The 25,461-nt window shown below is 34.9% G+C and overlaps 1 protein-coding gene across 3 annotated transcripts in view; it reads right to left on the minus strand.

Annotated features, from left to right (window-relative positions):
• MAGI2 (membrane associated guanylate kinase, WW and PDZ domain containing 2) overlaps positions 1-25,461 on the minus strand; it is a gene marked incomplete at its 3' end in the record, with an annotated part of 758,986 nt that overhangs the window by 91,607 nt on the left and 641,918 nt on the right. For all 3 annotated transcript variants that reach the window (XM_084287031.1, XM_084287030.1, XM_084287029.1), the window contains one exon: positions 211-242. In XM_084287031.1, the coding sequence (XP_084143157.1) occupies positions 211-242 (32 nt within the window). The remainder of the gene's footprint in view (positions 1-210; positions 243-25,461) is intronic.

Genomic DNA, 25,461 nt, shown 5'->3' on the forward strand with positions numbered 1-25,461 from the left:
AAACAGCTGTTGGCAGTCTCCAAGTGAATAGACCTTCAGAGCTTATTAACAAGGCCACCCCTGATGCTGTGTCTCACCTAGAGCTGGTGTACTGCTGAGAGGTGTCTTGTGAGCTGGGAACAGGTGGGTTAGATGAAAGTCTACAGAAATTTGCTTTGAATGATAGTCATCTTATGAATGCAAAGTGTATAATTTTGAAAGGGAACTTACAGGCTTTGGAGTTTTCCATGGAGAAAAGAAACCTGAAATAAACAAAAAATAACGTTAGCAGATTTTTCTGGTGCATAAACGGTGGAGGAGGCTCAGTGGTGTCTATGCTCCCATTCTCATTCAGGTGTGCCAATAATATTGACGTATTAGAAAATTCTGTACACACAAGGGATGAAATCACAATCCACAGGGGATAAGTGCTAAGAAAAATATATGCAAGCATATATATGTATGCATATATATATGTATGCATATGGAACCATTGAGATCGTTGCCATAATTTACAAACAGCATGGAATTAGGCTGAAATTAAAAGAATGAAACAGAAGGACTTCCAATTGCCTTGGTGAACATTGGATAAGACACCAAATGACCTGATTCTGATGTGTCAAATGCAATCACACCTTTAAGGAAAAGCAATTCAGAACATCCTCTTAACAAAACCTAATAATAAAAAGAGATTTATTATTATTATTATTATTATTATTATTATTATTATTATTATTATTATTATTATTATTATTATTATTATTATTGTTAAGAAATGCCTGGAGAAAAAGAATTGTTTTATCAGTCTAGACAAGGTAGCAAAGTCTTGGGAGGGTTGCTTGTTTTTGATAGTTCTCTTTTGTTATAGCTAGCAAGTGGTCCATCTATTCTTAACAACTAGTTTAGTTTACTCCACTGGGAAATAGGACTGACTGATAACTTTAATCACTGCCTTAGTGAATTTCATTACTTTCAACTATTGCAACTTTCAGATATTTCAAGCTTTAGATATGTCATTTTTAAAAAAGAATATAATATGAAGCACTCATTGTAAACACTATTCATATCTTATGCAGCACAAAGTTCAAAAAGTTAAACATACAAAATATTAAATAAAAGCAAACATAAAAAGAATGTTGGCTCATGTTCAAAAAATCATGTTTTCAGCATAACTTTCTTAAAAAAAAAAAAACATTCTCATTTTTTCTTTATTAGTAGATAAAATATTGTGAATCTTTCTAAGATTAAAAGCTAACGACAAAGATTTCCCTTTTGTCAGAAACAGAACTTAAATAGATGCTTCTAAGAGGAAAGCTGCTCTTTCATTCAAAAAATGAATTAAGCTGTAAGAGTAATATAAAAGTAATGAAGTTGATTTCATTATTTCTTTTTCCAAGGTGAGTCTAGGAAAATAATTAAAAGCACAAGGACACTAGGGAAAGTATCTCTCCACAGATAAATCACAATGGGAATTTTATTTTTACACAGTATTTAAGGTTCCTAGAATTCTGTGATAATGAGTTTTATTTTTTATTTTTTATTTTTTTTTCTGCCATGATATCCAGTTCATTTAGGCTGTAAAAAATCTTATAGCAAAAAAGCACTTGAGTATTTTGCAGACAAACACTGGCTGTTTTATAACAACTGATAATGCTTTTAAATAAAAAATATATTGTGAAAAGTAATTCTGGAAAAAATATGTTTACTGACTGCCATGTCTGGATAAAAGCTGCTCTATTAAAGACTAAGATTTCTTTCTATCTGCAAATTCAAGCTGAGATAACAAGTACCTGATATAGATCTAGCTTGTGTATTCCATCCACATTCTGTAGTAGAAACTCGCTTAATATCTTCTTGGATGGTAGAAAATCAGTTACCTTTTTCTTACCTTTTCTTGTTATTGTTCTGTATGGCTAATAATACTGAAAGTTAAAAAAATATTTTTCCTCTGAAAACTAAAAATAAGACTTGAAACTTGCATGGATGTTTCCCCAAAAGATATCTCAAATTAGTTTACTACACTGATTTGGTGTTTGGGAAATATTGGTAGAGGCAACACTCCCTTCCCACTGGTATTGGTGCACCTTCCATAACTTATTGTCAGCAAATGTTACTCCAGGTCAAATTGAAATACATTTTCTTTTTCCTGTTTATTTACTGTCTCTACCTAAAAATATATTTTTCTGGACTTATCAGAAACATTTACTATGAAATAAAAAGATAATAATTATTTATGAATCAAATAATCCAGTATTCACTCAAACAAGGACAACTCCAGCATGTTAGCCTGAAGACTAGGAACACAGACTGCAACATACAATTGACAACATCTACACTCAAAACAAATAAAAACCAGTATTTATTCACACAGCATGAAATTATATTAACAAAACAAATGGGTATAGGATGCCACAGAGGCAGAAGATTCAAAGAAAAAATTTAAAAAGGCATTGGATGTCCATTTATGTATAAATGCACATTGGAAGGCTAAAATCTCTAAAGATAACATACCTTGGAAATTATATTAGAACTCATTCTTCAGATACAAATTCAGATATTAGACCAAGGACCCGTGTAAGACGAGACAGTCTCTTCATTTATGCCAAAGACTAGGTGCTAGACTAAATGGACCAAGATTTAGTTCCATAAAGTGAATGCTATTTTTGTCTTACATGTATTTCATGATATTTTCAGTTTTGCCTCATTTGCATGTCTCCTCAGACGAACTGCATATCTTTTTCCTAATATAGACAAAGTATGACTTTATCAGTTATTCAACATGATACTGATTATGGATCATTCATGTGAACCATACATGTCCTGAATTATAATTGTTTAAATATATGTAGGCATTGCTGCAAATTCAACAACTCGAGTATAATGCATGTGTAGTACATACATTGTAACAGAAACTTCTTGTGGAAAAGAATAAAAACAAAAATGCACTTTTATTTGGATGCTCCCTTCAACCTTTCACATTTTAATATTGTTCTACAGAACTACTGGACTGAGTCCTATACATGTAGAAGAATAAGGCTTGGAAGTTTATCTGAAGAACATATCTTAATTATGTGTATTTAGTCTATACTCAGGTCTTCTGCAGCTACATTACAACTGTCAGAGAGAAGCAGTGGGCTTTCACTTAATTTGACCTCAATATTGCTTTTTCCCTTGGCTCATTTCTTGCTGTGAGATATGTCCACAAAAGACAGTGGAACCCTGCTTGTCTACAAAAGGCAGTGGGACAACACCTGGCAGATGGGTAGCAATGCTATTATTGATTTAAAGGCAGGACTGAAATTTGTTCTCCAGAGAGTACAGCTTTCAATTTCTGTTGAGTATTAATACGGTACTCATACTGCTTGACATTCTCATCAACTTGTATCTAAATACACATGCCTACTGGATAACCTCTTACAACCTCCTTACCCCATTAAAAAATTTCTACTCCTCTCCCAAACTCCCAACCCTCTACTGTCCAGCTTCTTGTGATGCCTTCTATAAAATCCTGAATAGCTGAGAATATTATATATATATACATATAAACACACATATACATACTCATATATACTTTAAAATTTCAAATAATAAAAGCCAACTTAGATCCACTGGAAAATACTTCATGCAGTTGATTCTTTCCATTAGTAGTTTTCTCACTCAGTAGTTAGCTTACTCATGTGCCATCATGTGCCATCCCTTCTCATAAAATCTTCCTTTTATAAACAGTGGCTCACTTTCTGAAAAGTCCCAATTTCTGTCTATTCGTTTGAAATAAATCTTTATTTACACCCCTGTTAAAGGCAGCAGCACAGGTCTGAATTAGTTTCAGAATGAAGAGCTGGGTTACTGGCTTCTGTCAAAGAGCAACCAGCACCACTCACTCAGGCAGATGCTAGCAGGAAAATACTACGGTCACCACTTAGTATAATATAATGTAATGTGAGGATAAAATATGTAATTTCAGATACTTCTCCAGAGTTAAAAAGTAATTTTCAGAAAGTAATGATTTATTTTTAAATGTTGGCCACTAAACTATACTATGGTACAGCAGCTGGTGGCCAGCATGTTAATAGAAATTATAATGGTTTAATTTTAAATAAATAAGGTACAGTAAAAATTATGCAATTTTTAAAAATCAGAACCATATTTTCTTGTAAAACAGTGTGTAAAAATATTTTGACATTGTTTTTTATTGTATTTACCACCTTTCAAAATGAGCTTTCCTGGGAATCAGAGCTGTGACATTGTCTATGTTTTAACTTTACTAAGAAACACCGCTAACAGAAAACATAAATTGGATTATAATGCATTTTGAAAAAAAACACTATATTTTTTCCCAGATCAAGACAAATTCCGTTTTCAATCTATTGTGTTTTGTATTTCTTTCTGATGAAGCAAGCTGTCCTATAAAAAAAAACAAATAATTCCACACTCATTGCTTCTGTTTCTTATATACAAATTTACGTATGCTTTTGACAGGAAAGATGATTACAGATTTCACATGCCTTACATTTCAGCCAGCATTTTTTTTATAAAGTTTGGTTTGCCAAAAGCAGCTTATCAAACAGGATTTAGAACATTTCAAGATAGAATCATAACTCTCTCTCCCCCTCTCTCTCTCCCCATAGTAAAAATACTAGATTTGGCATATTCCTTAATGTCAACAAAACTAAACAAGCCTATGGTTATTAGTCTATTAGTTATTAGATTTTTTTCCCCTAAATATTCATCTCCATTCTTTTCCAGCCTAAGTTTCCTCACTATTTTGTATTAATTAATGGAAGTCTTATGCTCTTATAAAGTCACAGATAAACAACGTGTGCATTACATAACCACAGGACCTTTAACAGTGTTCGTATCTGTGGCAGACATGTACATGTATGTACAATTAAACTAAAACCTGGGAACACCTTGATTTCTGCAGTGACAGTATGTGGCAGTGCTGCTGAGAGGAATTCAACAGAGTCAAAAATAAGACCTTTTCATCTAAAACAATATTCAGGGCACGTCATCTTCCCTCCACATCACTAGTCTCACTGATGATACAGCAAGAGTTTTGCCCATTAGATCTCATTGGGCTTATTGTTGTTTTTTTTTTTCTTTTTTCTTTTTTCTTTTTCTTTTTTCTTTTGCGTGTGTATTATAAAAACCTTGCTGCATATGGATTCCTGAGTCTAGCTGTTCCAAGCATTGCACAGACCTTTCTCACATAGATGTTATGAAGTCAATGAACAGATGGCTGATATGCACTCCCAGAGCATTAACTGACTCCATACGCATCTTATCAAAGTCCTTGTGGCAACACTTTAGCCAAAAATTTCCATTCTAGAAAAGTTAATGTATAAATTAACTGTCACAGTAGATTCTTTTCCATGCTTTTCCTTTCTTTTACTGCGACCTCTGAGAGGCCTATCAGTTGGCTACACCGGGCCTTAGTTCCAGAGGTGTCAAGTACTCATTTATTTCAAATGGCTGTGGGAGCGTACAGTTTCTGTGAGTTCAGACTCATGGTATACACTGTTAGCAGGACACAAGGAACCACTTCTTATCATTCATATGACATTTGAATCTTCCTTCTGCATGTTTACATTATGTATTGTGCTTGATATGTGTGAATTAGGCGCACAGAACTCAGGCTACAGTTGGGCTAACTCATTAAGACACAAAATATTCTCCAGCTAAAATTCCAAAAAATACTAATGGTAGAGAAAATGTATTTCTTATGAACATAAAACAAAGACATAACATTAATGCAATTATTCTCAAATATTTCCCCCTGTTCAGGAAAACAGACCTGATCAAGGAGAACAACTACATTCAATTAATTTATACACTATAGTAATCAAAACCTAAAAGGAAACAATGATTTGAAATAAATGAAAATAACACTTTTGAACACAAACAGGTAATAAAAAGTTTGAAATGGTTATGTCATATTTAAAATATCATATGATGCGTAGGGAATGTCAATTGGTAATTCAGTTTCTGATAAACTAAATTGTTACCACTTCATATTTTTCAAAGACTTGTCTTTTTCAAACAGGTTTAAGTATCAGTCTCTTACTTGGGCAACAACAGAAAAATGATTTACCTTGAAATAAAGAGTAGGTGTTAGAAGACTGGGAGCTTCAAGCACAGTTAGCTAGTCCTGTTGTCAGCCATACTTCAGCTTGATGGTGCCGTGCTGAGGAGGATCCATTTGGTCTTTGGTTGGGAAGACCCCCGATGCAATGGATCAAAAACCAATATAGCCCACATCAGGGTGATATCAATGAGGCTTCATTGGACCCACAGTGCTATATATGGCTAAAAGTGTCTTTTGACTACAGCTAGCTTCCTCTGCAGTGGCAGCATGGCAAGAAACTGATGCAGCACTGTGCTGCACTGAGACAAAGGCTGGTCACAGCCATTAGTTATACTGCATGCAGGTTCAGATTAATAAAAGCATGAGAATATGCTTGTCTTCTTTAGACCTATTTACAGATGCTCAGAAGTTATTAATTAGCTTTGCCTGAAAGAGATTCACAGTGATAGAAACTGCTCCTCAACATTTGCTTTTGGTTGCATTGTGCTAATCCATTGCTCCTGTTCTCAACCCAAGTGAGACAGCACTAACAGAAATAGTGCTCCTGTCCAAATCAGCATTGTTTTTCATTTTCTTCAACCTATTACACCTGTGAAAAAGACTCAGAAGAATGAATACATTTTCTACCCACAGAAAATCTATCAAGGTTGTAGGAAAAGAGCAAGCATAGTCCAAGGAAGGTTAGCTGGGTCTTTTGACCCCATCACGGTAGCACCTTCAGTGGCTCGTCTCTTCTCCACATAACTTGTAGGCATCGTGAATCTAATTCTGTATTTCATCCTTTCAAACTTCCACCTTTGGGAAATTAAACGTGATCTCACCTCACTGAAGTCTATAGAACTGATATGAAAACTTAATTGACTGTGAGATCAGATACTAAATCAATATTAATTTTTTTTATACATACGGAACACTTTTTATGCAGTTCATGAAGTTTCACTGACCTACACTTCTCAAGCAACAATTTTTCAATAATATTCAGTTCTTCATAAATAATTAGAAAAAGGAGAGCTATTCAAAGTCATGAATAGTAGAAGTACTTGCTGTTCAAGCTCTGGCCCTCAGTGATCACCTGCATCTATGAGAGTTTCCTCTAAAATACACTAGAGAATCTCAGGCTATCTTTACATTTTTGCTTTCATGAATAGCAAAGTGTTTTTGTTAGCGAGAATACAGCCATCAGAAAAGGTCAGAAGCTGGCATAGTAATGAGTTAATTTACATTCTAATGGACATACAGCTATTTATTTTGCTTGGCTCCTGCTGCTCTGTGAATTGCTTATCAGTCAGAGATTTAAAATAATTTCTGAAACTAAAAAAAAAAAAAGCACAACAACAACAACAACAAAAAACACAGACTACATATCGTCTCCTTCAGATTAATCTGGATATGAAGCAGTGAATTTCTGGATCATAGTTAAAGTAGTGTAGAAACAAATGCAACACTGTCAGTGACAACTTTTGATGCTTAAGAGTACCAGATGAAAACTAGTAAAAATTTACAACAATTTCTTGAAATAAGAAGTATGTTTTTGGAACAAACATCTTTTTATGTGGTCAACAAGAACTGATCAGTTTCCACAGTCAAAGTTTGGTACTAAGCACTTACAGAATATCTTTTAAGTATTACTTTTAAGTATTAAATATTTTTAAGTATTTTTTTTTTCTTTTTTGGCAGCTTTTATCAGAACAGTGTTACACAGTTACAATTTTGTTTCCATGTTGATAACATACAATATTATCTAAGGACAGCCATGTCTCAAAATAAAGAAAATGCAGGTACAGTAAAATTTGAAACATATTTTACTGGGACAACTTGACTTGGAATGGAAAAAGATAACAAGAACAGAGGAAAACCTGTCTCTTGCCTTTTATTAGAGAATATCCTACTAAAAGTTCAAAATGTTCAGTCCATATGCTGGTTTGTCGTTTGCAACTGCAAATAGAATTGGAAGAACTGTTAATTTCCTGACTGAAGTGTATAATAACGTGCTTTATGTAAATACTAACCCAATTAGCTGAAGTCTGCATTCCTTGATACTAACACTTGAAGACTGGAGAAAGATCTTAGCAGTTTGCTCACAGGTTGTAAACTCTACTGACATCTTGAAAAGGTCAAGGGCATTCTTCTGTACATACAAGAAAAAGAACCTTTTGCTTGGCATAAGGAAATTTTCTCTGAAGAATCTCTAGTTTTGCTAAGGTGTGTACTCCAGTGACTGCTACCAAAATCTTTGTTGCTAGTTCATGTGTCCAGCCAGGCTAGGCATTACAGTCTCTGCTGTACTGTTCTAACATTGCATGAGCTAATGATGCAAGTAGTGCCCCTTCTTGGGCAAACACATTGTGGCAAGCGACTATCCCTGAGCAGATCAGACACATGAAGGTGAAATGATTGGTATATGTCACACACACTCAATCAGCAAGATAATTTAGAACATAAATTGCATCTTCTGAGTTCTGACAGCTCACGACTGTTGCTTCTAGATTGGCCTGTGAGTTTTGTCATTCCCCTAAAGACTCTACACTTGCTAAGAACATGACTGACATCTCAGCCTGACTTTACTGAAAGCTAATTTAAGCTATAAAACTAACTTTTCAGGAACACTGAACTGCATTTTCACAGAGCTCTCTGACAGTCAGAAACCCTGCCTAACTATGCCAGCACTTCTGCTCTTTTGTGTGTTTAAAATCTTCACCAATTTAAGCTTTTACATTAGAGAAACCTCAGTTTACATTATGGCATGTCACTTTGATGAGTATCAAGGCATGTTCCCAATATTTTCTATTAAAATGCAGATGGAGCATGAGGTGTTTGTACACGTTGTCCTAAAGTTCTTTTCATGAAAATGCATGCACAGTCTTTGGCAATTGTGGGAGACAAAGGTAAAGCAATTAAATATTAAAGGCATTCATTTGCTTGTATGTGAGCTTCACGTTGACTTGCATGAAAAGGATTAACAAGTTATTTAGTGTTGACATCTATACTATAGTATATATATGTATATATATATAGTATATATACTATACTCTTCTCAATTCCTTCATTGAATCCATTTTTTCTCCCAACTACCCTGATCCTTGGAAGTCTGTTACCAAACTTCCACACTTTGTTCTTTGCTCCTAGAACTTCTGTCTCCATGTCCTGATCCTGATTAAAAAAAAAACACAACGGATTCTTAAATAATGATCAGAAAAATCCGTAAAAAAAAAAAAAAAGAAGAAAAAAAGAGGGAGAGAGTAACACTAAATATAGGGAAATGTTCTTGGTCTCCATGACTATTTCTAAATGAGAGACCTTGCAATGTGATACTCTACTCTAACGGAAGACAAGCACAAAGGAATTAGTGATGAACCGTTCAGCTGAGGTTGGACGGCAAAGAACCCAGCCTAGAAAGTTTTCACCTAACCAAACAGAGGTGGCAACCTCACATGGAACTGAAAAACTGTCTAGATTCTGGTGATTGTACTGAAGAGTTATCCAAATATCATCTCAGTTACTTCACCACCATCATGTCTTTTGGTTTGCAGTATGTAACCGTGTGGCATTGCCAGCTGTGACAGAGGACCTATAGGTGGAAGGTTAGATGGAATACCCTAGGGCATCTCAAATTTTATTGGAAGCCCATATTTATGCAGTCTACTGAACCCCCTGTTAACCATCAGTGGACATAGGCATGTGCCTGCACCAAATTAGAATAGAATAGGAGGAGGATAGGATAGGATAGGATAGGATAGGATAGGATAGGATAGGATAGGATAGGATAGGATAGGATAGGATAGGATAGAATAGGATAGAATAGGATAGAATAGAATAGAATAGAATAGAATAGAATAGAATAGAATAGAATAGAATAGAATAGAATAGAATAGAATAGAATAGAATAGAATAGAATAGAATAGTTCAGTTGGAAGGGATGTTCAAAGATCATATAGTCCAACTGCCTGGCCTCTTCAGGGCTAACCAAAAGTTAAAGTATATTATTGAGGGCATTATCCGAATGCCTCCTGAGCACTGACAGGCATGGGGCATCAACCGCTTCTCTAAAAAGTCTGTTTGAGTGTTTGACTACCCTTGTAAAAAAATGTTTTTTCCTGATGTCTAGACATCAGTCTGAACTTACGGTGCAGCTTTGTGCTATTCTCTTGTGTTTAGACACTGATATGAAGACACCTAAATTTTGATATTGTTGTCTGTGAATACAGTCTAAGAACAGGAACTTAGATGTACAACTACAGGTTTAGTAGCATAGGTGCTACTGCATCCTAATGCCAAGGGTACCAACTACCTTATCTTACTCAGAAATCTGTGCTGGAACTGCTGATATAACAGAATCTGTGAGAGACATCAAAACTTTGGTTGTCATCTTTGACAATCTTAAGTCTCTCACCCACTCTGCCATTCCAGTGGAGATCTTTTGATAGCACAGTGCATCCCAGATGGTCCTGGATGTCTTCTAGTGAGCTCAGAACTGAGCCCAGTTTCAGTCCTGAATTCTTTGAGGTTTGGAAGCACTGGAAAAGAGTTCATCACAAAGAAACAGATAAGTTAAATTGCAGCCTCTGAGAGAGCCTGTTACTTTCACCTGACTGCTTTTCTATCATTATTAAATTACACTGTAGTAACTTCAGAATTTTGTGTTTAATATGGATTAAGCTGTCAGCGTGATTCTGAATTTTATTGGCTTGCCTTTGAAATCTTTTGTGTGACAAAGAGAAGTGTCAGGAGCTCAGGTGTGTTGACTGTAATTGACTCATTTTCAGACCACATGGCAGAATGATAAACACTTGATAGCAACATAATGAAAAAGTAATCATGCTACTTGGCCACAGTGGTGGAAACTGGAATAAGCAATAGCATGCTTATTTGATTCTTCATATCCAGACTTGATTCAAAGTAATAATTCCTTTACACTTTCCTGCTCCTTCACACCAGCTTGATAGACCAGTTCATTCATGGTTACAAGGATTCAGGTACAACAGAAAGGTTGGCAGACAGTGGGAGACTGTGAAAGACAAGAATAACAGTAGAAAGAAAACTAATCACAAAACAAGCTTTTACATGGTTGAGTGTTAGTTATGAAGGAATATTATTTAGTGTAGGAAGGTGGAATATTTAGCTAGGGTTGTTAGCAGAAACACAGTGTGCAAGTATTTGTCTAAATGAGTAAGAAAACTGCAAAGGGAAAACTTAATTTCTAAACTCTTGCTTCCCTGATTGAACCTCTAGGTAATTCACTTGGCTTAGAGCTCCTGAATATTGGTATTTTCCACTTCGATATGTTCCTACTTAAGATAAACCTCTTTCTTTTCATGTCCACACAGTCAGGAGGTAATTCTCAGTATTTGATTTACTTATGAAGAGGAACAAAGCTGAATTTTGTAAAAGTTTTGCAGTGATGGAAATTATAATGGTGAAATGGCATCAAGTTCAGAAGCTTTAGTGTAAGACTATAGGAGTTTGAAAGAAAAATTGAAGAGACAGAAATTATGATTGATGGCCATGATACTACTGCAGTACAGAACACTAAACAGTATAAAGCATGATAAATTGATCAAGATAACATAGTGTGAAAAAAAAAAAGATGAGAAATGTCACATTTTTCTGAATTTCTGAAGGTTCAGAGACAAGCAATTAACATAAAGAAGGGCTGTGTCCTTAAATCTAATGAGTGGACCTGTACTGATGTGAACTTTATGATCTTTAGATCGTGTGCTGGTCACATGTAGTCCTGTGCAGTACTTAAAAAAGCTAATGAACAGAACATTAAAAAATGCTGCTGATAAAGGATCCTGACAAGACAGTTGGGAAGTGCTAAGTAACAAATGAATGCATCACAAGGAAAAGCAAGAAAAATTGTGAGCAGGTAATTTTTTTTTTTTTTTTTTCACTGTGACAGTGCTCTGTCCCTCAGAGGACACTAAATTGATTTTAGACAGTTGGGATTTAGACAACATGTCTAACATAATGGAAATAACCCTCCAATACTAAGAAAATTGGAACAGTGCATAAACATGACAAGTTAAATAGAGAAGATTATGGTGCTGACAACCGTGAAGCACCTTGTGGACCTTGCAGCTGGCCTAGTCTTAAAAATTACAATTTTTAGAAAGACTTATGGTACCTAGCATGTATGTCCTTCCTTTCGTAGCATCATAACTTACTGTATAAGAAAGCAAACTTGGATTCTTTGGATCTGTACTACATCTCGTTCTTTCCCAGTATACTCACATTTTGCCTATATGATCACTTAGCAAAAACTTTGAGCGTATGCTTGAAGACCATAATTAACTGAAAGAATCTGGATGAATAGCACAATTAATAAATGCTGGTCATCAGATAGGATGTTATCTACTTTTTCTCTGAGGTTTCCCAAATAACAGGTAATTAAAAAGACACTAAAGCTAATCTGTATGCACTTCACCGAGTCACATTACCATTTTGCTGGTGTATGAGTCCAATCAGCCAGAACAGGCATAATTTGTGGGTGATTACATCCCTGGCTTTTTTTTTTTTTTTTAAATATTATTATTTTTTTTTTAACTCTTTTTAAAAAGTCTTATAAGTTAATTTCTAAAGAATAATTCATGTCATGGAAATCAATAGCAAATGGTCTACTTCAGGGGAAGAGGAAGACTCTTTTCTTCAAATAAAAGGTTGTTTTAAATTAGAGCTTGTTAGTGCTCCTCTGACAAAGGGAGTTTTAATTGGTGAATTTACTAAAGCTGTTTTTGTGAAAAGCACCTGCATTTGTAGAATATTTTAAACATTTGATTGGAATTTAAAAAACAAACAAACAAACAAACAACAAACCACAGATCTGAGATTAAATTTCTAGTTAAATTCTACATTAAATCCATAGATGCATCCAAGAAGAGTGATTGTGTCACTTCTGTGGGATGAAGGACATGGAGGTTCATAGCTGCTGAACATAACATATATTTGTATTGCAGAAGAGATTGTGTACCTGACCTGCTTAATATTGCTTATGATAGACAAAATGGCTCCAACAAGATAATTTAAGAGACTACCACAAAAAGGCCAATGTGGCTTAAACTCTGATTTCTACTGAGTCACCTTTGGACAAGGAGTGCAAAATTGTAGAGAAAATGTAATGAGTTTGAACTTAATATTAGATAGTCCTGATAATCTGAAGTCTTAATTAATTTGTCTTACTATAAGCAGTAAGACAAATTTTATTTTATCTCATAACCTGAGTAGATTTTTGATCTATCAGGCAATTGGAAATTGCAAACTTAATCTCTTTCTCACTGGGTGCTCATTTTGGTGAAAATTTCTAGAAGGTTTCACAACCAGTCATTGTAGGAGATGCGTTAATTATATTTCGTAGGCTAGGGGAAACCTGTTCTAATCCCATTCCACTTTCAATGAAAGCATATATGCAACTATATTTGTACTTATATTTATATACTTGGATTTAATAAAAGTAAATTTGCTGCAATACCAAAATATTAAAAAATACAAAATACACACAGAATCAAAATCAGATTCTCCATTGAATGTTTTTTCCCATGAAGATTATTTTGAAAGTTGTGTGAGTAATCTTCTGCATGACAAAGGACCCTACATGGGAGATATGAGATATGAGGAACATCAATAATTCCCTTTAGACCAGTAAAGATTATTTACTATTGAGGAGAACTTAAAACAAAACAACAAAAACAGCCAACCAACAGCAAAACAAAAAAAAACAGTGTGCAAGTAGCTATCACATATTAATGAATTGAAGTGTGTTTACAAACATAGTTACTGAATGTATATTCATCCTTTTGCTAGTATGAGTGAGTTAGAAAGGGAACTGAACTGCAAGTTCTACACCAGCACTCTGCAATAGAAGTATTTTGATCTAGTCACAAAACTATATATCTTGTTACACCACAGTTATTTGTTTCCTTACTGACAATCTAGGAGCTCAGAAAAAAGCCTGTAAATACTTCAGAATTGGTGAATGCTATCTAGAGGCTAGATTTAATCCTCCACTTGCAAAGTTCCAGAGGCATTATTTTTCTTTCCTAAATTTATTGGATTTAGATGAAAAGATTATTTTCAATGCAAAATTCTATAACTGAATGTTTTCTTAGGTATTATATTGCATTCTAAAACACCATTATCTGTTTTTTATTTCTACTAGTCTTTGACATCAGTATACATTTCCATATATAACCTTTGCAGATTAAAATAGCAAAAAGAAAGTTTTGGAGAATGGGTATCAGGATATTTCCATTTGGGGTTCTTTTTATGACTTCATAATTACAATGATGAATATTTTCTATGTACTTCATAACCCTAAACTGTAAAACTTATGTATTAATACTTTCAGTTTTTGTAAAAAATCTCTGAATTTCCTAGAATTTCTGTATAATTCATTATACAGAAATAGTATAGTTTCTTCATTACTAACTCAAACAGCCACAGAAATGATGTTAGAGTTAATGCTCAGGGTGAGAAGCATCATCAGCACTTTGGTCCAGTATGCAAAGCCTTTGGTTTGCAACACACAGAATGTGCCACCTTGGGATGTTGTTGAAGAAATTAGTTTTTATTTTGTGGCAATGTAGCTTGTTTTGATTTAGTTCTTACTTCCCACCCAACATGGAATACCAGGATGGCCAAAGAGTTAAGCTACATCATCTGTCTAGACTTCCTCTTACAGGCAGCTCCAAAGGCTTTCACATATATATACACACTAATACTAGTATATAGAATATAGTATATGGCATATACATGTAGTATACATGCTATACTAAAACCAAACCAAACTAAACCACAACAAAACAAACCAACTGCCCTTAACCAACCAAAAAAACAGTCTTTATTATAATATAATTTAAATATTTAACTTTTCAAATAGAGAAAATGTAAAATTATTACAGAATCAGAGAGTGGCTGATGTTGGAAGGGACCTCTGCGTGTCATCCAGCGCAAACCCCGTGCTCCAGCAGGAACACCTTGAGTGGGTTACGAAGGACCATGTCCTGTTGGCTTTTGAAGATCTCTGGGGAGGGAGAGTCCAAAGGCTCTCTGGACAACCTGCGCAAGAGCTTGGTCACCATCACAGGAAAACAGTGTTTCCTGATGTTCAGGCAACACAGTTTGTATTTCTGTTTGTGCCCATTGCTTCCTGTCACTGGTCACCAGTGAAAGGCCCTGGTGCCATCCTTTTTGTCCCCTCCCGTCAGTTATTTCTACAAATAGAAGAGATCTTCCCCCACTCCTCCATCCTCCCCCCCCCCCCCCCCCCCCGAGTCTCTTCTTCTCCACGCTGAACAGTCCAAACTCTCTCAGCCATTCCTCATAGGGGAGGTACTCCAGTCCCTTCATCACCTTCATGGCCATTTGTTGGACTCTTTCTAGTATGTCCATGTTTCTCTTGTATGTCCGTGTTTCTATTTCTGGGGAGCCCAGAACTGGATATGACCTGGTATGACCTCACCAGTGCTAAGAAGAAGGGAAGGATCAACTCCCTTGACCTGTTGGCTACACTCAGTACAATGCAACCCAAGACGCTGTTAAACTTCTTTGTGGATAGGGCATATTACATGTGTCCTTAAGTTACAGATCCTTGTTTCCAGTCAAATCAATGACTTCCTGAGCTACAGCAAGCTTTGTACATTCCCTACTGCTCCCCCCCCCCCAATTTTCATGTTAGGCTCCCTGCTCCTTTCAGCAGGTTCCTGGATTTAGGCTGCAGATCTCCATCTCTTTGACAAGAGCCCTCTTCCATTTGGTTAGATCTCACAGTAATTGGAAATGTCTCTCCATTAGGAGGACCTCAGGGAGGAGTGATCTTCCTTCACAGCAGGAGAACTAACATGGATGGGGTACTGGGCATTACCCAGGTATTCCTCAGAAGAAGGAAGGTAATGTACACATTTGGAAGAAATCTAACAGTTACTGTCCATTACATTGCTACTCTACTACATGGAAAATACAGATGTAGCTGAATTAAATAAATGATTAGAATAGAATAGAATAGAATAGAATAGAATAGAATAGAATAGAATAGAATAGAATAGTTCTGTTGGAAGAGACCTTTAAAGATCACCATGTCCAAATATATGATGTTAACTGTAAATGTCTTTTAAGCCCTTTCATAGCTCACATGCTCTGGTACCTAAAGTGTTTTAGGTCAGGGTTGTGCTTCACATCAGGTTAAAAAAACGATCATCTTAGAACATGACTCCTTAGAGAACAATTTACATGACCTAAAAAATCTTTTCTGAATTCCTAATTCTTCATTGTCTGGTTTCTATACTTTCAGCTCTATTTTAGAACTTTTTTTAAATTTTATTTATTTATTTATTTTAAGCTAGGTGTTTTTCTCCCATTTCTACAAATGAACAAATACTTCCAGGAGAACTCAAGGAAAATACATTCTGAAATGACAAGCTTAGTTGTTGGCACTGGAAATGAAACATATTATAGGACCTGGGTATTAAGGAAACACCTTCCCGTCTACTTTGCCCGTGGACAACTGAATTATCCAGTACTTTGGCTAATAAATAATTGTATAGAAAATCCTAAAGAAATCATGAAATTCAGGTCATTACTAACAATATTAGAAACTCTAGTTAAGTACGTGGCTCCTACAAGAGGCTTAACCTTCACATGGCATGTGGAAGTATCACATAACTTTGAAGTAAATGTGGCTGATGGAAAAAGAAAGAGAAATAAATACGGATTTTAAAAGCAGGAAAAAATGACCTGGCATAGAGTCTCATTGATTTTTTTTTTTTTTTACAGTTGATCAATTTATATTTTATTACCGATGGCATCTTACTGAGAAAAATAAATAAGCAAGTTAGATTTTAAGAAATTGCACTGCATTTGACCTTTTCACTGTAATGTTGTGCTCTACTGATTATCTGTAATGATTCAAAAACACTGGCAAATTTTGACTGCATTCTTTGCTCTGTTTCAGGAATTTACATTAGCTGCATAAAAATGCTTTCTGTTTGCTTATGTTTTATTAAGTAAGTATTCCACATTGTTTTTTATATCAGTAATGTCATCTGTCTAATGACAATGACCAATCTCTCTGCTATCTGCAAGCTTTACTAGCACTGATTTTATGTTTTCTACAGGATCATCATAAAAAATGTTACATGGGCAAAAGCTAAGAACTTCTCCTGGAGGAATCTCATTAAAAATATATTCCCATTACTGATTTCCTATATAGAATTACATTAAAATATGAAACAGTTAACCAATTTTTCAATTCACTGTAAGCCATAATAATTTTACTTCTTTCAATTTTTAAATAAGGAATGGTGTGTTACATGTAAAGCCTTACAAAACTCCATTTATATAAAAACAAATACATATTATAATCAAACTTTAATGTCATTAAAGAATTGAACATATAATTAATTGGAAATGATCTATTTTCTGCAAGATCATGTTAATAACTACCCTTTTATAAAGCAACTCAGATTACTTTTTATGGCAGCATAAAAGGGATTCCAGGTTCAACTATAGTGCATGAGACAAGTTCCAAATTTGTGATTATATGTATATATCTATTTGAAATATCCTCAGTATTTCTCTGCATACCTCTTGTGAATAGGCAGACACAAATCATGTATCTTTGGCTGGATGGCTGGTCAGCTCGTCAGCCAGATTCCTCTGTAATTAGTGGAACATGATGGGCATCTTCAGAGAACAAGCATCTTAAGCAATGACTAAATAAAATTATATAAGTGATCCTCTTCAGGTACTTATTTTCCATCGCTTACTACAGGGGAAATTATTTTGACAAATGTAGGCTAGAACTAACCTTTCTGCAGTTAAGGTGCAATTCATCTGATCAAAGTAGAAATATAAATACAAAACTTTGGTATGTGCGTTTTAAAAAACTTTAATACTCAACAGGAATGGATAGGCACTTTTAGGATATTCATTTCAGCTATTTTCAGATTCTTATACTATCTAAATGGCCTTATAGAGGTGTTTGTTCTCTTCCTCATACAGGGTGTCCTGCTGGCTGCCTGGCTCAGATGCAGAAGAATACTCTGTAGCCATCTACACAGGGTCCCTGATAACAATGGCTGTGGCCATATATGTTGTAAGACAAGTCTGGGAAGAAAGTCTGAAGCATGTAGAATGTAAAACAATTTCAGCTCATTTGGCTTTAAGAACATGTGAAAATGTACATTTCACAACAACTTATTATGACTGTTTAAAAAGGGCCATTCTGACTGGAACTGCATATTGCTGTTTTTTCTTTTAAAACAGTAAAGAGCTTAATAAATGTGAGACTGTGGTGTACAGTGAACAAGTTACAAGATCAACCTCTTGCTTAATTAAGATTGACTTTAATGGAAATAATTTTTATAACTGATGGTCAAGAAGTGAATGTTAGCTGGATTAGATTACCTAGCTGTTCCAATTTTACAACCATCCCCACAAACCACTGTAATTTCTTCGGAAGGATGAATAATGACATTGTGAGAATAATTTGCCATGTCTATAATCTCAGTGAAGTTTGACATCTGGCCTTACGTCCTTATTCTTTGTCTGCATAGATTTTTTTGGAACTTCCACATATATATATGTACACACACACACACACACACATATTTGTATGGTGTAAACATTTAATACATGTACGGCATAAGACAAGATTATTTCTCTTTCTGAGAAGTACTGTGGAAGAAGTTAAAAATTATCAAGATAGTGACTATGTTTAATCAGAGACCCTCTCCTTCAGCAGTTTGTGCCCCCAGTCTTAAAAAATATGGACAATCATAAAATAATAGAAATGTATAGATGACAAGGGACAAGACAAGACGGAGTTCATCAAGTCCAACTTCATGCTCAAAGCAAAGCTAAGTTCAAACAGTGGGCTGACATTCAAGAATGACAGCTTCTCAAAATTACTGAAATGAAGGAAAATGTAACCAGAATGACAAGCAGAGGTTCAAATAAATGAAGAATAAGGTAAAACATGGAAAGAAGGGCTGAAATTGAAGAGATGACCATTTTCTACACTGCCACATCTGTTGGTTCTCACTGGTCACAGATCAAAGCCCACGGACTTTTCCCCAGACTCTGCCTGGATCGTTCTAGGGCCTACCATTTGTGTAACTGTCCTTCATCTTGGATACACAGTAGAATTTATCTGCCAGTATCTGACTATCTTCTTTTAGTGATTCCTGATATTTATTATCGAGAACATTACATGCTAACATTACAGGCTTAAGAGCTATGTAAAAGAGCAGCTGACCGCACACTATGCAACTAGGATCACATTTACAAATTTTTTTCTTTCTACTTTTTTTTTTCCACTGGTCATTCATTTTTTATTTTATTTTTTTTTTCATTAGAGAACATTAAGATATCTCCTACGCTACTTCAGAGATACAGTAGTATTTTACTGGGCTAGAGAGGTACTACTTGGCCCTTGATACCTAAAATAATTAAATTTACTGAGAACAAATAATTTAAAATACAGAAATAATTTCACATGGATAGAAAGAAAAAAATGTTGACTTGGTATTGACAAATATATTTATTTAAGGTATTAAATTATATGCATATACTACTATGAAATTTCTCATACGCAGTAAACCTTCCCTATGATGTTTACAGAACCCTGAAGGGGTTAATATATTATTACATCATTATTATATTATATTATTTTTACTCTTTCAGAAAAAAAAGTATTATTATTATTATTACTATTGTATTCATTATTTCTATTTTTGATATATTACCAACTTTCTGTTGCGGAACAAAACAACTCATTGTGGAAATGGAAATTAATTGATAAAATTAATTTATAGACCATTAAAATATTTTCTCATAAAAAGGTTTTGAATTTATGCTTTTTTCTTACATATAGCATATTTTTCTAATTATGACTCGATCTTTAGAATTCTTCACTGCCTAGAACATATGAAATGCAATAAAAATTACTTACATCAGATAAAAAAATCTAAAATGACTATTAAATATAATCTACGTATAACTGAAACATTAAAAATAAGGTGATCTTATGAATGTGCACGAATAAAGATTATCTTCTTTTAGCTCATGGTAATAAAAGGTACAAAATAAATAAAAGTCAAGATTTTTCTCATTTACCAAATGGGAAAACTACACAGCATGTTTCTTATACACTGAAATACTGTTCCGAGTTATGACAAATATGGCTTTGGAAAGTAATTTGTTTTCTTTAGAAATATGTTTTGACACACTTGGGAGTCAACTTTGAGAGTTTGTGTCTGACAGCTTTGGCTTCCATGTCATTCTTATATTGTAATCTGAAGGTGACACAGCAAAGGGGTATGTATCCTGGTGTTGTTTTTGATTGTGGTTGAATTATGAGTCACCCAAAGGCTTTCTGAGAAGGGCAGTGTTGTATTTAATAAATGTATGCTCTTGACTTGTAAAAAATAAAGAAGTTGAGCAGTACTCATAGAGGGCAAGTGTAACCATATTAAAGCCTTTCAATAACATAAAAAAAAATAGCTTAAAGAATTGCACAGGGAAAAAAACCATCTCATCTAGAAGACTAATTTGTTTCTGCAGTTTCACTTGATGACAGGTAAATTGTAGAAGCCAAGAGAGTTTTGTGGCTTATGTAAATTGTTTAGGTAGTGCCTGAAAATCACACCTTCCCATCTTCCCAGTGCTGTGTCTCATGTCTGTAGCACAATAGATAATGTACTCACTTGTTTCATAGTGTATTAGCTTACTTTATTACTATAAAATACAATGTCTACACAATGTACTTTGACAACAGATTTGGAAACCCAACAAATGTCATTTAATAGGACATTACATTATACTGAACCGACAGAAACATTGTTCAACACATTTAGACTAAATTTTAGACATGCCTCAGTACACAAGCATATGTTGTATGGTAGTATTTAGAGTCAAGCTCTGTAGTTTTTCCTCCTTAGACTGAGATCTCCCAGATCTCCTCTGAAGAAGTCTAGAGCCTAGACTCAGAGCCTAGACTATGGGCAATTAGGAAAAACAAGTTTCTTCATGCACCAGAATTTCAGTTGATTCTCCCATGTACCATGCTTAGGAGGTATCTAACTACAAAAGATGCCATTTTTCAACAAGACACATACAAACTGGTTAGTTTTCTTATACTACTGCTTGCAAGAACAGAAGAAAATCTTCTCTGGCATGGCCAGATTCCAGTGTAGTCAAGCCAAAACCTCTTTTTCTCTCAAACAATTTGTTTTTCAATTCATATTTATTTATTCACTAATATCAGTAAGACTGAAATCAGTTTGCAATGCTGCCAATAGAGCTCTTGTGTTCTACCAGTAAAGTAGGCTGCAGCTACCAGACACAAATGTACTCTGTGGTCCCCAGCAGACAGAAGTAGTTGCCTGTTCTGAAGGCAGAGTTCCTGAAGCTCTGCTCAAAGCCAAGATGCATGGCAAGTCTCCGTGTAGACCTAATGATGATGTGTGACCTAATGATGGTGATGTGTATTGTAGCCATGGGCATCTTGTGCATAAGGACTTCATGGCAAAATAGCCATTGGAGCAATGGCAGTTAGCTGTTTATGAAATGCCATGATGAGAATCTATGTCTATAAAGTATTCTTTTTGCTATGAGATTCTCTTAAGGGACCTATTACTCCTCTCAAGTGTGCAAACTAACCTCTGTTAATGTCAACAAGAGTTAGGCACACACATCCCTAGGATAACTGTCCCCATAAGTTTTAATGGAAGCACTGTTCAGATTTAGTACAGACCATATAAGCCTACATTAGAAAACAGTACAACTGATAATAAAAGTACTTCTGAAACAAAATGCTTACTAATAGTCATTAAAAACCTCCTGTGCAATATATGCCAGAAAGATTTATCTAATGGTTTGCAAAATTATCCACAAATGTACCACACAGTGCACGCACATTAATAAGAAAGAAGCAGCAAAACTATAACACTATGACTTTGAAATGCAATTTCAATGCAATTAATACTATTTCCATTAATACAGTGTGTTACTAACTGTTATTGATACTTTTTTTTTTTTCTCCCAGAAATATGTAAACAAATGCACACTGTTTCACTGCTAATCAAAACTATACAAGAAAATATGTTGAAGTCTCATTAGAGCAAATTTTACGGTAGCTGTTCTCTATCCATGACTCCCTCTGTTCAGATTTATCTTTCTCTGTGCTACTGAGATGTTACCACTTCTCTCACTAACAAGATTTAGTTTGATTTCCTTCATAAACTAGGCTATATGTAACTATTTTTAGTTTACCTGCTATAACATGTAAAATATTTATTAAACCAGATTGAATACTAGATAATTGCATCAAGATGCTTAAAAATATTTCAAGCTATTCAAAAGTATAAAACAATCTTGATGTGTAGGACAAAAAGTATGTAAAAAATCTGTTGGTTATTAAGAGAGTACATGTTCTTACAGATAAAAATATGATACTCTGTAAGATGAGACATGCCTTGTAAAAACAAAGCTGGAAGTGAAAGCAATGTTTCCCATGTCATGTTATGTTAATATAACAGCAGTATTTATTGAATGGTAACAGTATTTTCTAAAGGTCTTTCAAAAACGTTAGTTCTGAAATTAACATAGAAAAGAAAAATGCTCCTCTCACAGGGCTGTAATGAAATTACTTTGCACAAAATTTCAATTTCTATGTAGGGAAGGTTGGAAGGGACAAGTGGCCAAAGCTGGGCGGAAAGAAGAGCAATATGACATCTAATAGCAAAGTCAATGAAGTGGACAATGTAACATGACTCATCACGTTTTTGATCATAAAGTATTTGACATTGCTAGCTAAGAACAGCAACAAAAATGAGCAAAGAAATGAATCAACTCCAAACCCAACAAGAGAAGGATACTTTTACAGAGTGATCATGCTGAGGAAACTGTTGAATTTATGATGTCATATGAAAGAATATAATTGTGAGATGGAAAGAAAAAACATCAGCCATGAACCTTTGTTTTCCATCAGTTTTAAAGACAAAGTATCCAGGATCAGCAGAGCATCTTGCAGAGGGATTGCAAGGCAAAATGGGGTGATGAATTAAAAGCAGAAAATTAAAATAGGATATTTTAGCAACATGTTGTATAGAAGTTTACATCACTGGCTTCTAGTTGCCAGTGCTGCACGCAGTTAACTTCTAGATTCACATGCGTCAGTTTGAATGGTTAAGATGTTTACTTCTGGGTTCACATGCACATTCCCTCTGCAGGATCAAACTTCCCTTAAACTCACAAACAAGATACATGTGCCATTTTAGAACACAACACGACCAAAAATGCAGTTATTATCAAATGGATCTCAGTCTCTCTAAACTTCAAAACTCTCTTAAAAAACAGGAGAATAGGGATCAAGAGCAAATGTACAGTTGGAGTAACAGTCTGGAGAGGGAAGAAGCAGGAGTGCTGTAAGACATTGTATCTCACAATATCTCTGGTTAGAGGCAACGGAAAGAACCATAACTTCATGAACAAACCAAGTATGAACAGACTGCTATTAATGCAAATGTAGTATTCCTGCAAAGCAACAAAACCAAGACTGGGTTGCTTTAGGGAGAAACTGAAGGGAAAAATGCAACCAATGACTCAGGAATCTAAAAGAGAAGAACTAACAGGATAATAGAAAATATCTGTAAGTCCCCAAACAAACATCTACACCATTACCCTAATAATTTAATCTCTTCAAGCCCTCAGTACTGTTCAATAGAATGTCTTTATCTGGGGATGAGCAAGCCATGAGATACAGGTCTCATGTTTGCACCAGGCACTCTCCTAACATTTTGAATGAAGAATTGCAAGAACAGAGTCAAAGCTCTACAGACCTCAGTGGTAGATTGAGATCTTGGAATGAGGAGAAATATCTGGACAGACTAGCGTTAGCAGGGAGATAGTGATGTCTGTGCAGCTTTATCTTGTGAAGCACTTCCAAGAGAGAGAAGAATCATGAGCTTTCCTGACCAGTCATCTTATAGAAAGCATGAACAAAAACCAACCAAACAAAAACAAACAAACAAACAAACAAGCAAACAAAACCAAAACCAAAACCAAAACCAAAACTAAAACCAAACAACTTTAATTTTTATGATAGAGAGGTAAATTTGAGGATTGATCCAGAGAAAGGGCATTCAGGATTTAATATTTCTTCCATTGAAGTCTCAAATTTCTGGTTGTTTTGAGAATTGCTGATGCTGCATGTGATGTACTGGTATCTGCTATCAATCTGGAGGAATTATAAGCTTCTACAAGGATTTGTACAAAATCTGAGAAAGATACCTGGTCATTCTTTCATTCTCACAGTTTACATCTGCATAAGAAAACCTTGCCTCCTCATTTTGATTGTTTATACATCATGTATGGCCTATGCTATCTCCCTTATCCTGTCAAGGTGAAACTGGCTGCTGGTTTATTCCAGTCCTGTGCCAGGACTGGACTAACTACGAAGCAGGACAGTACATCAGTACTCTGGCTGCATTTCATATTAATCACCTCAATTTCTCAGAGCCTATTTGGATTCACCCATTAAAAAGTAGCTGTCTGATGTAGGAACTTTGCCAGGCTTGTACTTGGTGCATTTTGTTCTAATATTTCACTCCCAGTGCTTGTTCAGGAGTTGCCATAGCTTCAAGCATTAGTCCTGGGTTGTCTTCCAATTTCCTTAACAACAGCATCTCAGACACAGTCTTGATAGTTCTCCTTTTGATTGTGTCAGTTTGTTTTTAGATAAAAACAATTTTTTGTCTGCTATCTATAGATTCATATATTTCAAAGCTATCTTCAAAAGAGATAGTATATGTCAGATATTTGGATAGCTCATTTTGTTCAACATGCAAAAAACAATTTTTTATATCCTAACTAGTGAATAGTATGCACTCTATAAATTTGTTACATATTGCTTCAACAATCATTCTGCCTAGTTTTTTTTTTCTTTCTTTTTTTTTTTCTTTTTCTTGAGTAGTTCTGAAGTAATGCAGAGTTTCTGCTCTATATAGAAAGACTAATATTTCAGTCTTTAAGTACTTCAGTGGTCAAGCAACGGAACAGGCTTCCTAGGGAGGTAGAGGCCCCATGCCTGTCAGTATTCAAGAGGCATTGGGATAATGCCCTCAATAATATGCTTTAACTTGGGGTTAGCTCTGAAGTGGTCAGATGGTTGGATTTGATTATCTTCTCAGGTCCCTTCCAACCGAGCTATTCTATTCTATTCTATTCTATTCTATTCTATTCTATTCTATTCTATTCTATTCTATTCTATTCTATTCTATTCTATTCTATTCTATTCTATTCGAAAGCTCTTCCACACTATTTCAGCAGCCTATTCTTAATGCAGACTGCTGCAGAAACTGTGTATTAACTGTGAAGTCTGAAACAAAGCTGGAAAGTGGCAAATC

This window comes from Netta rufina, assembly GCF_964035555.1.
Source record: "Netta rufina genome assembly, chromosome: 1".
NCBI lineage: Eukaryota > Metazoa > Chordata > Aves > Anseriformes > Anatidae > Netta > Netta rufina.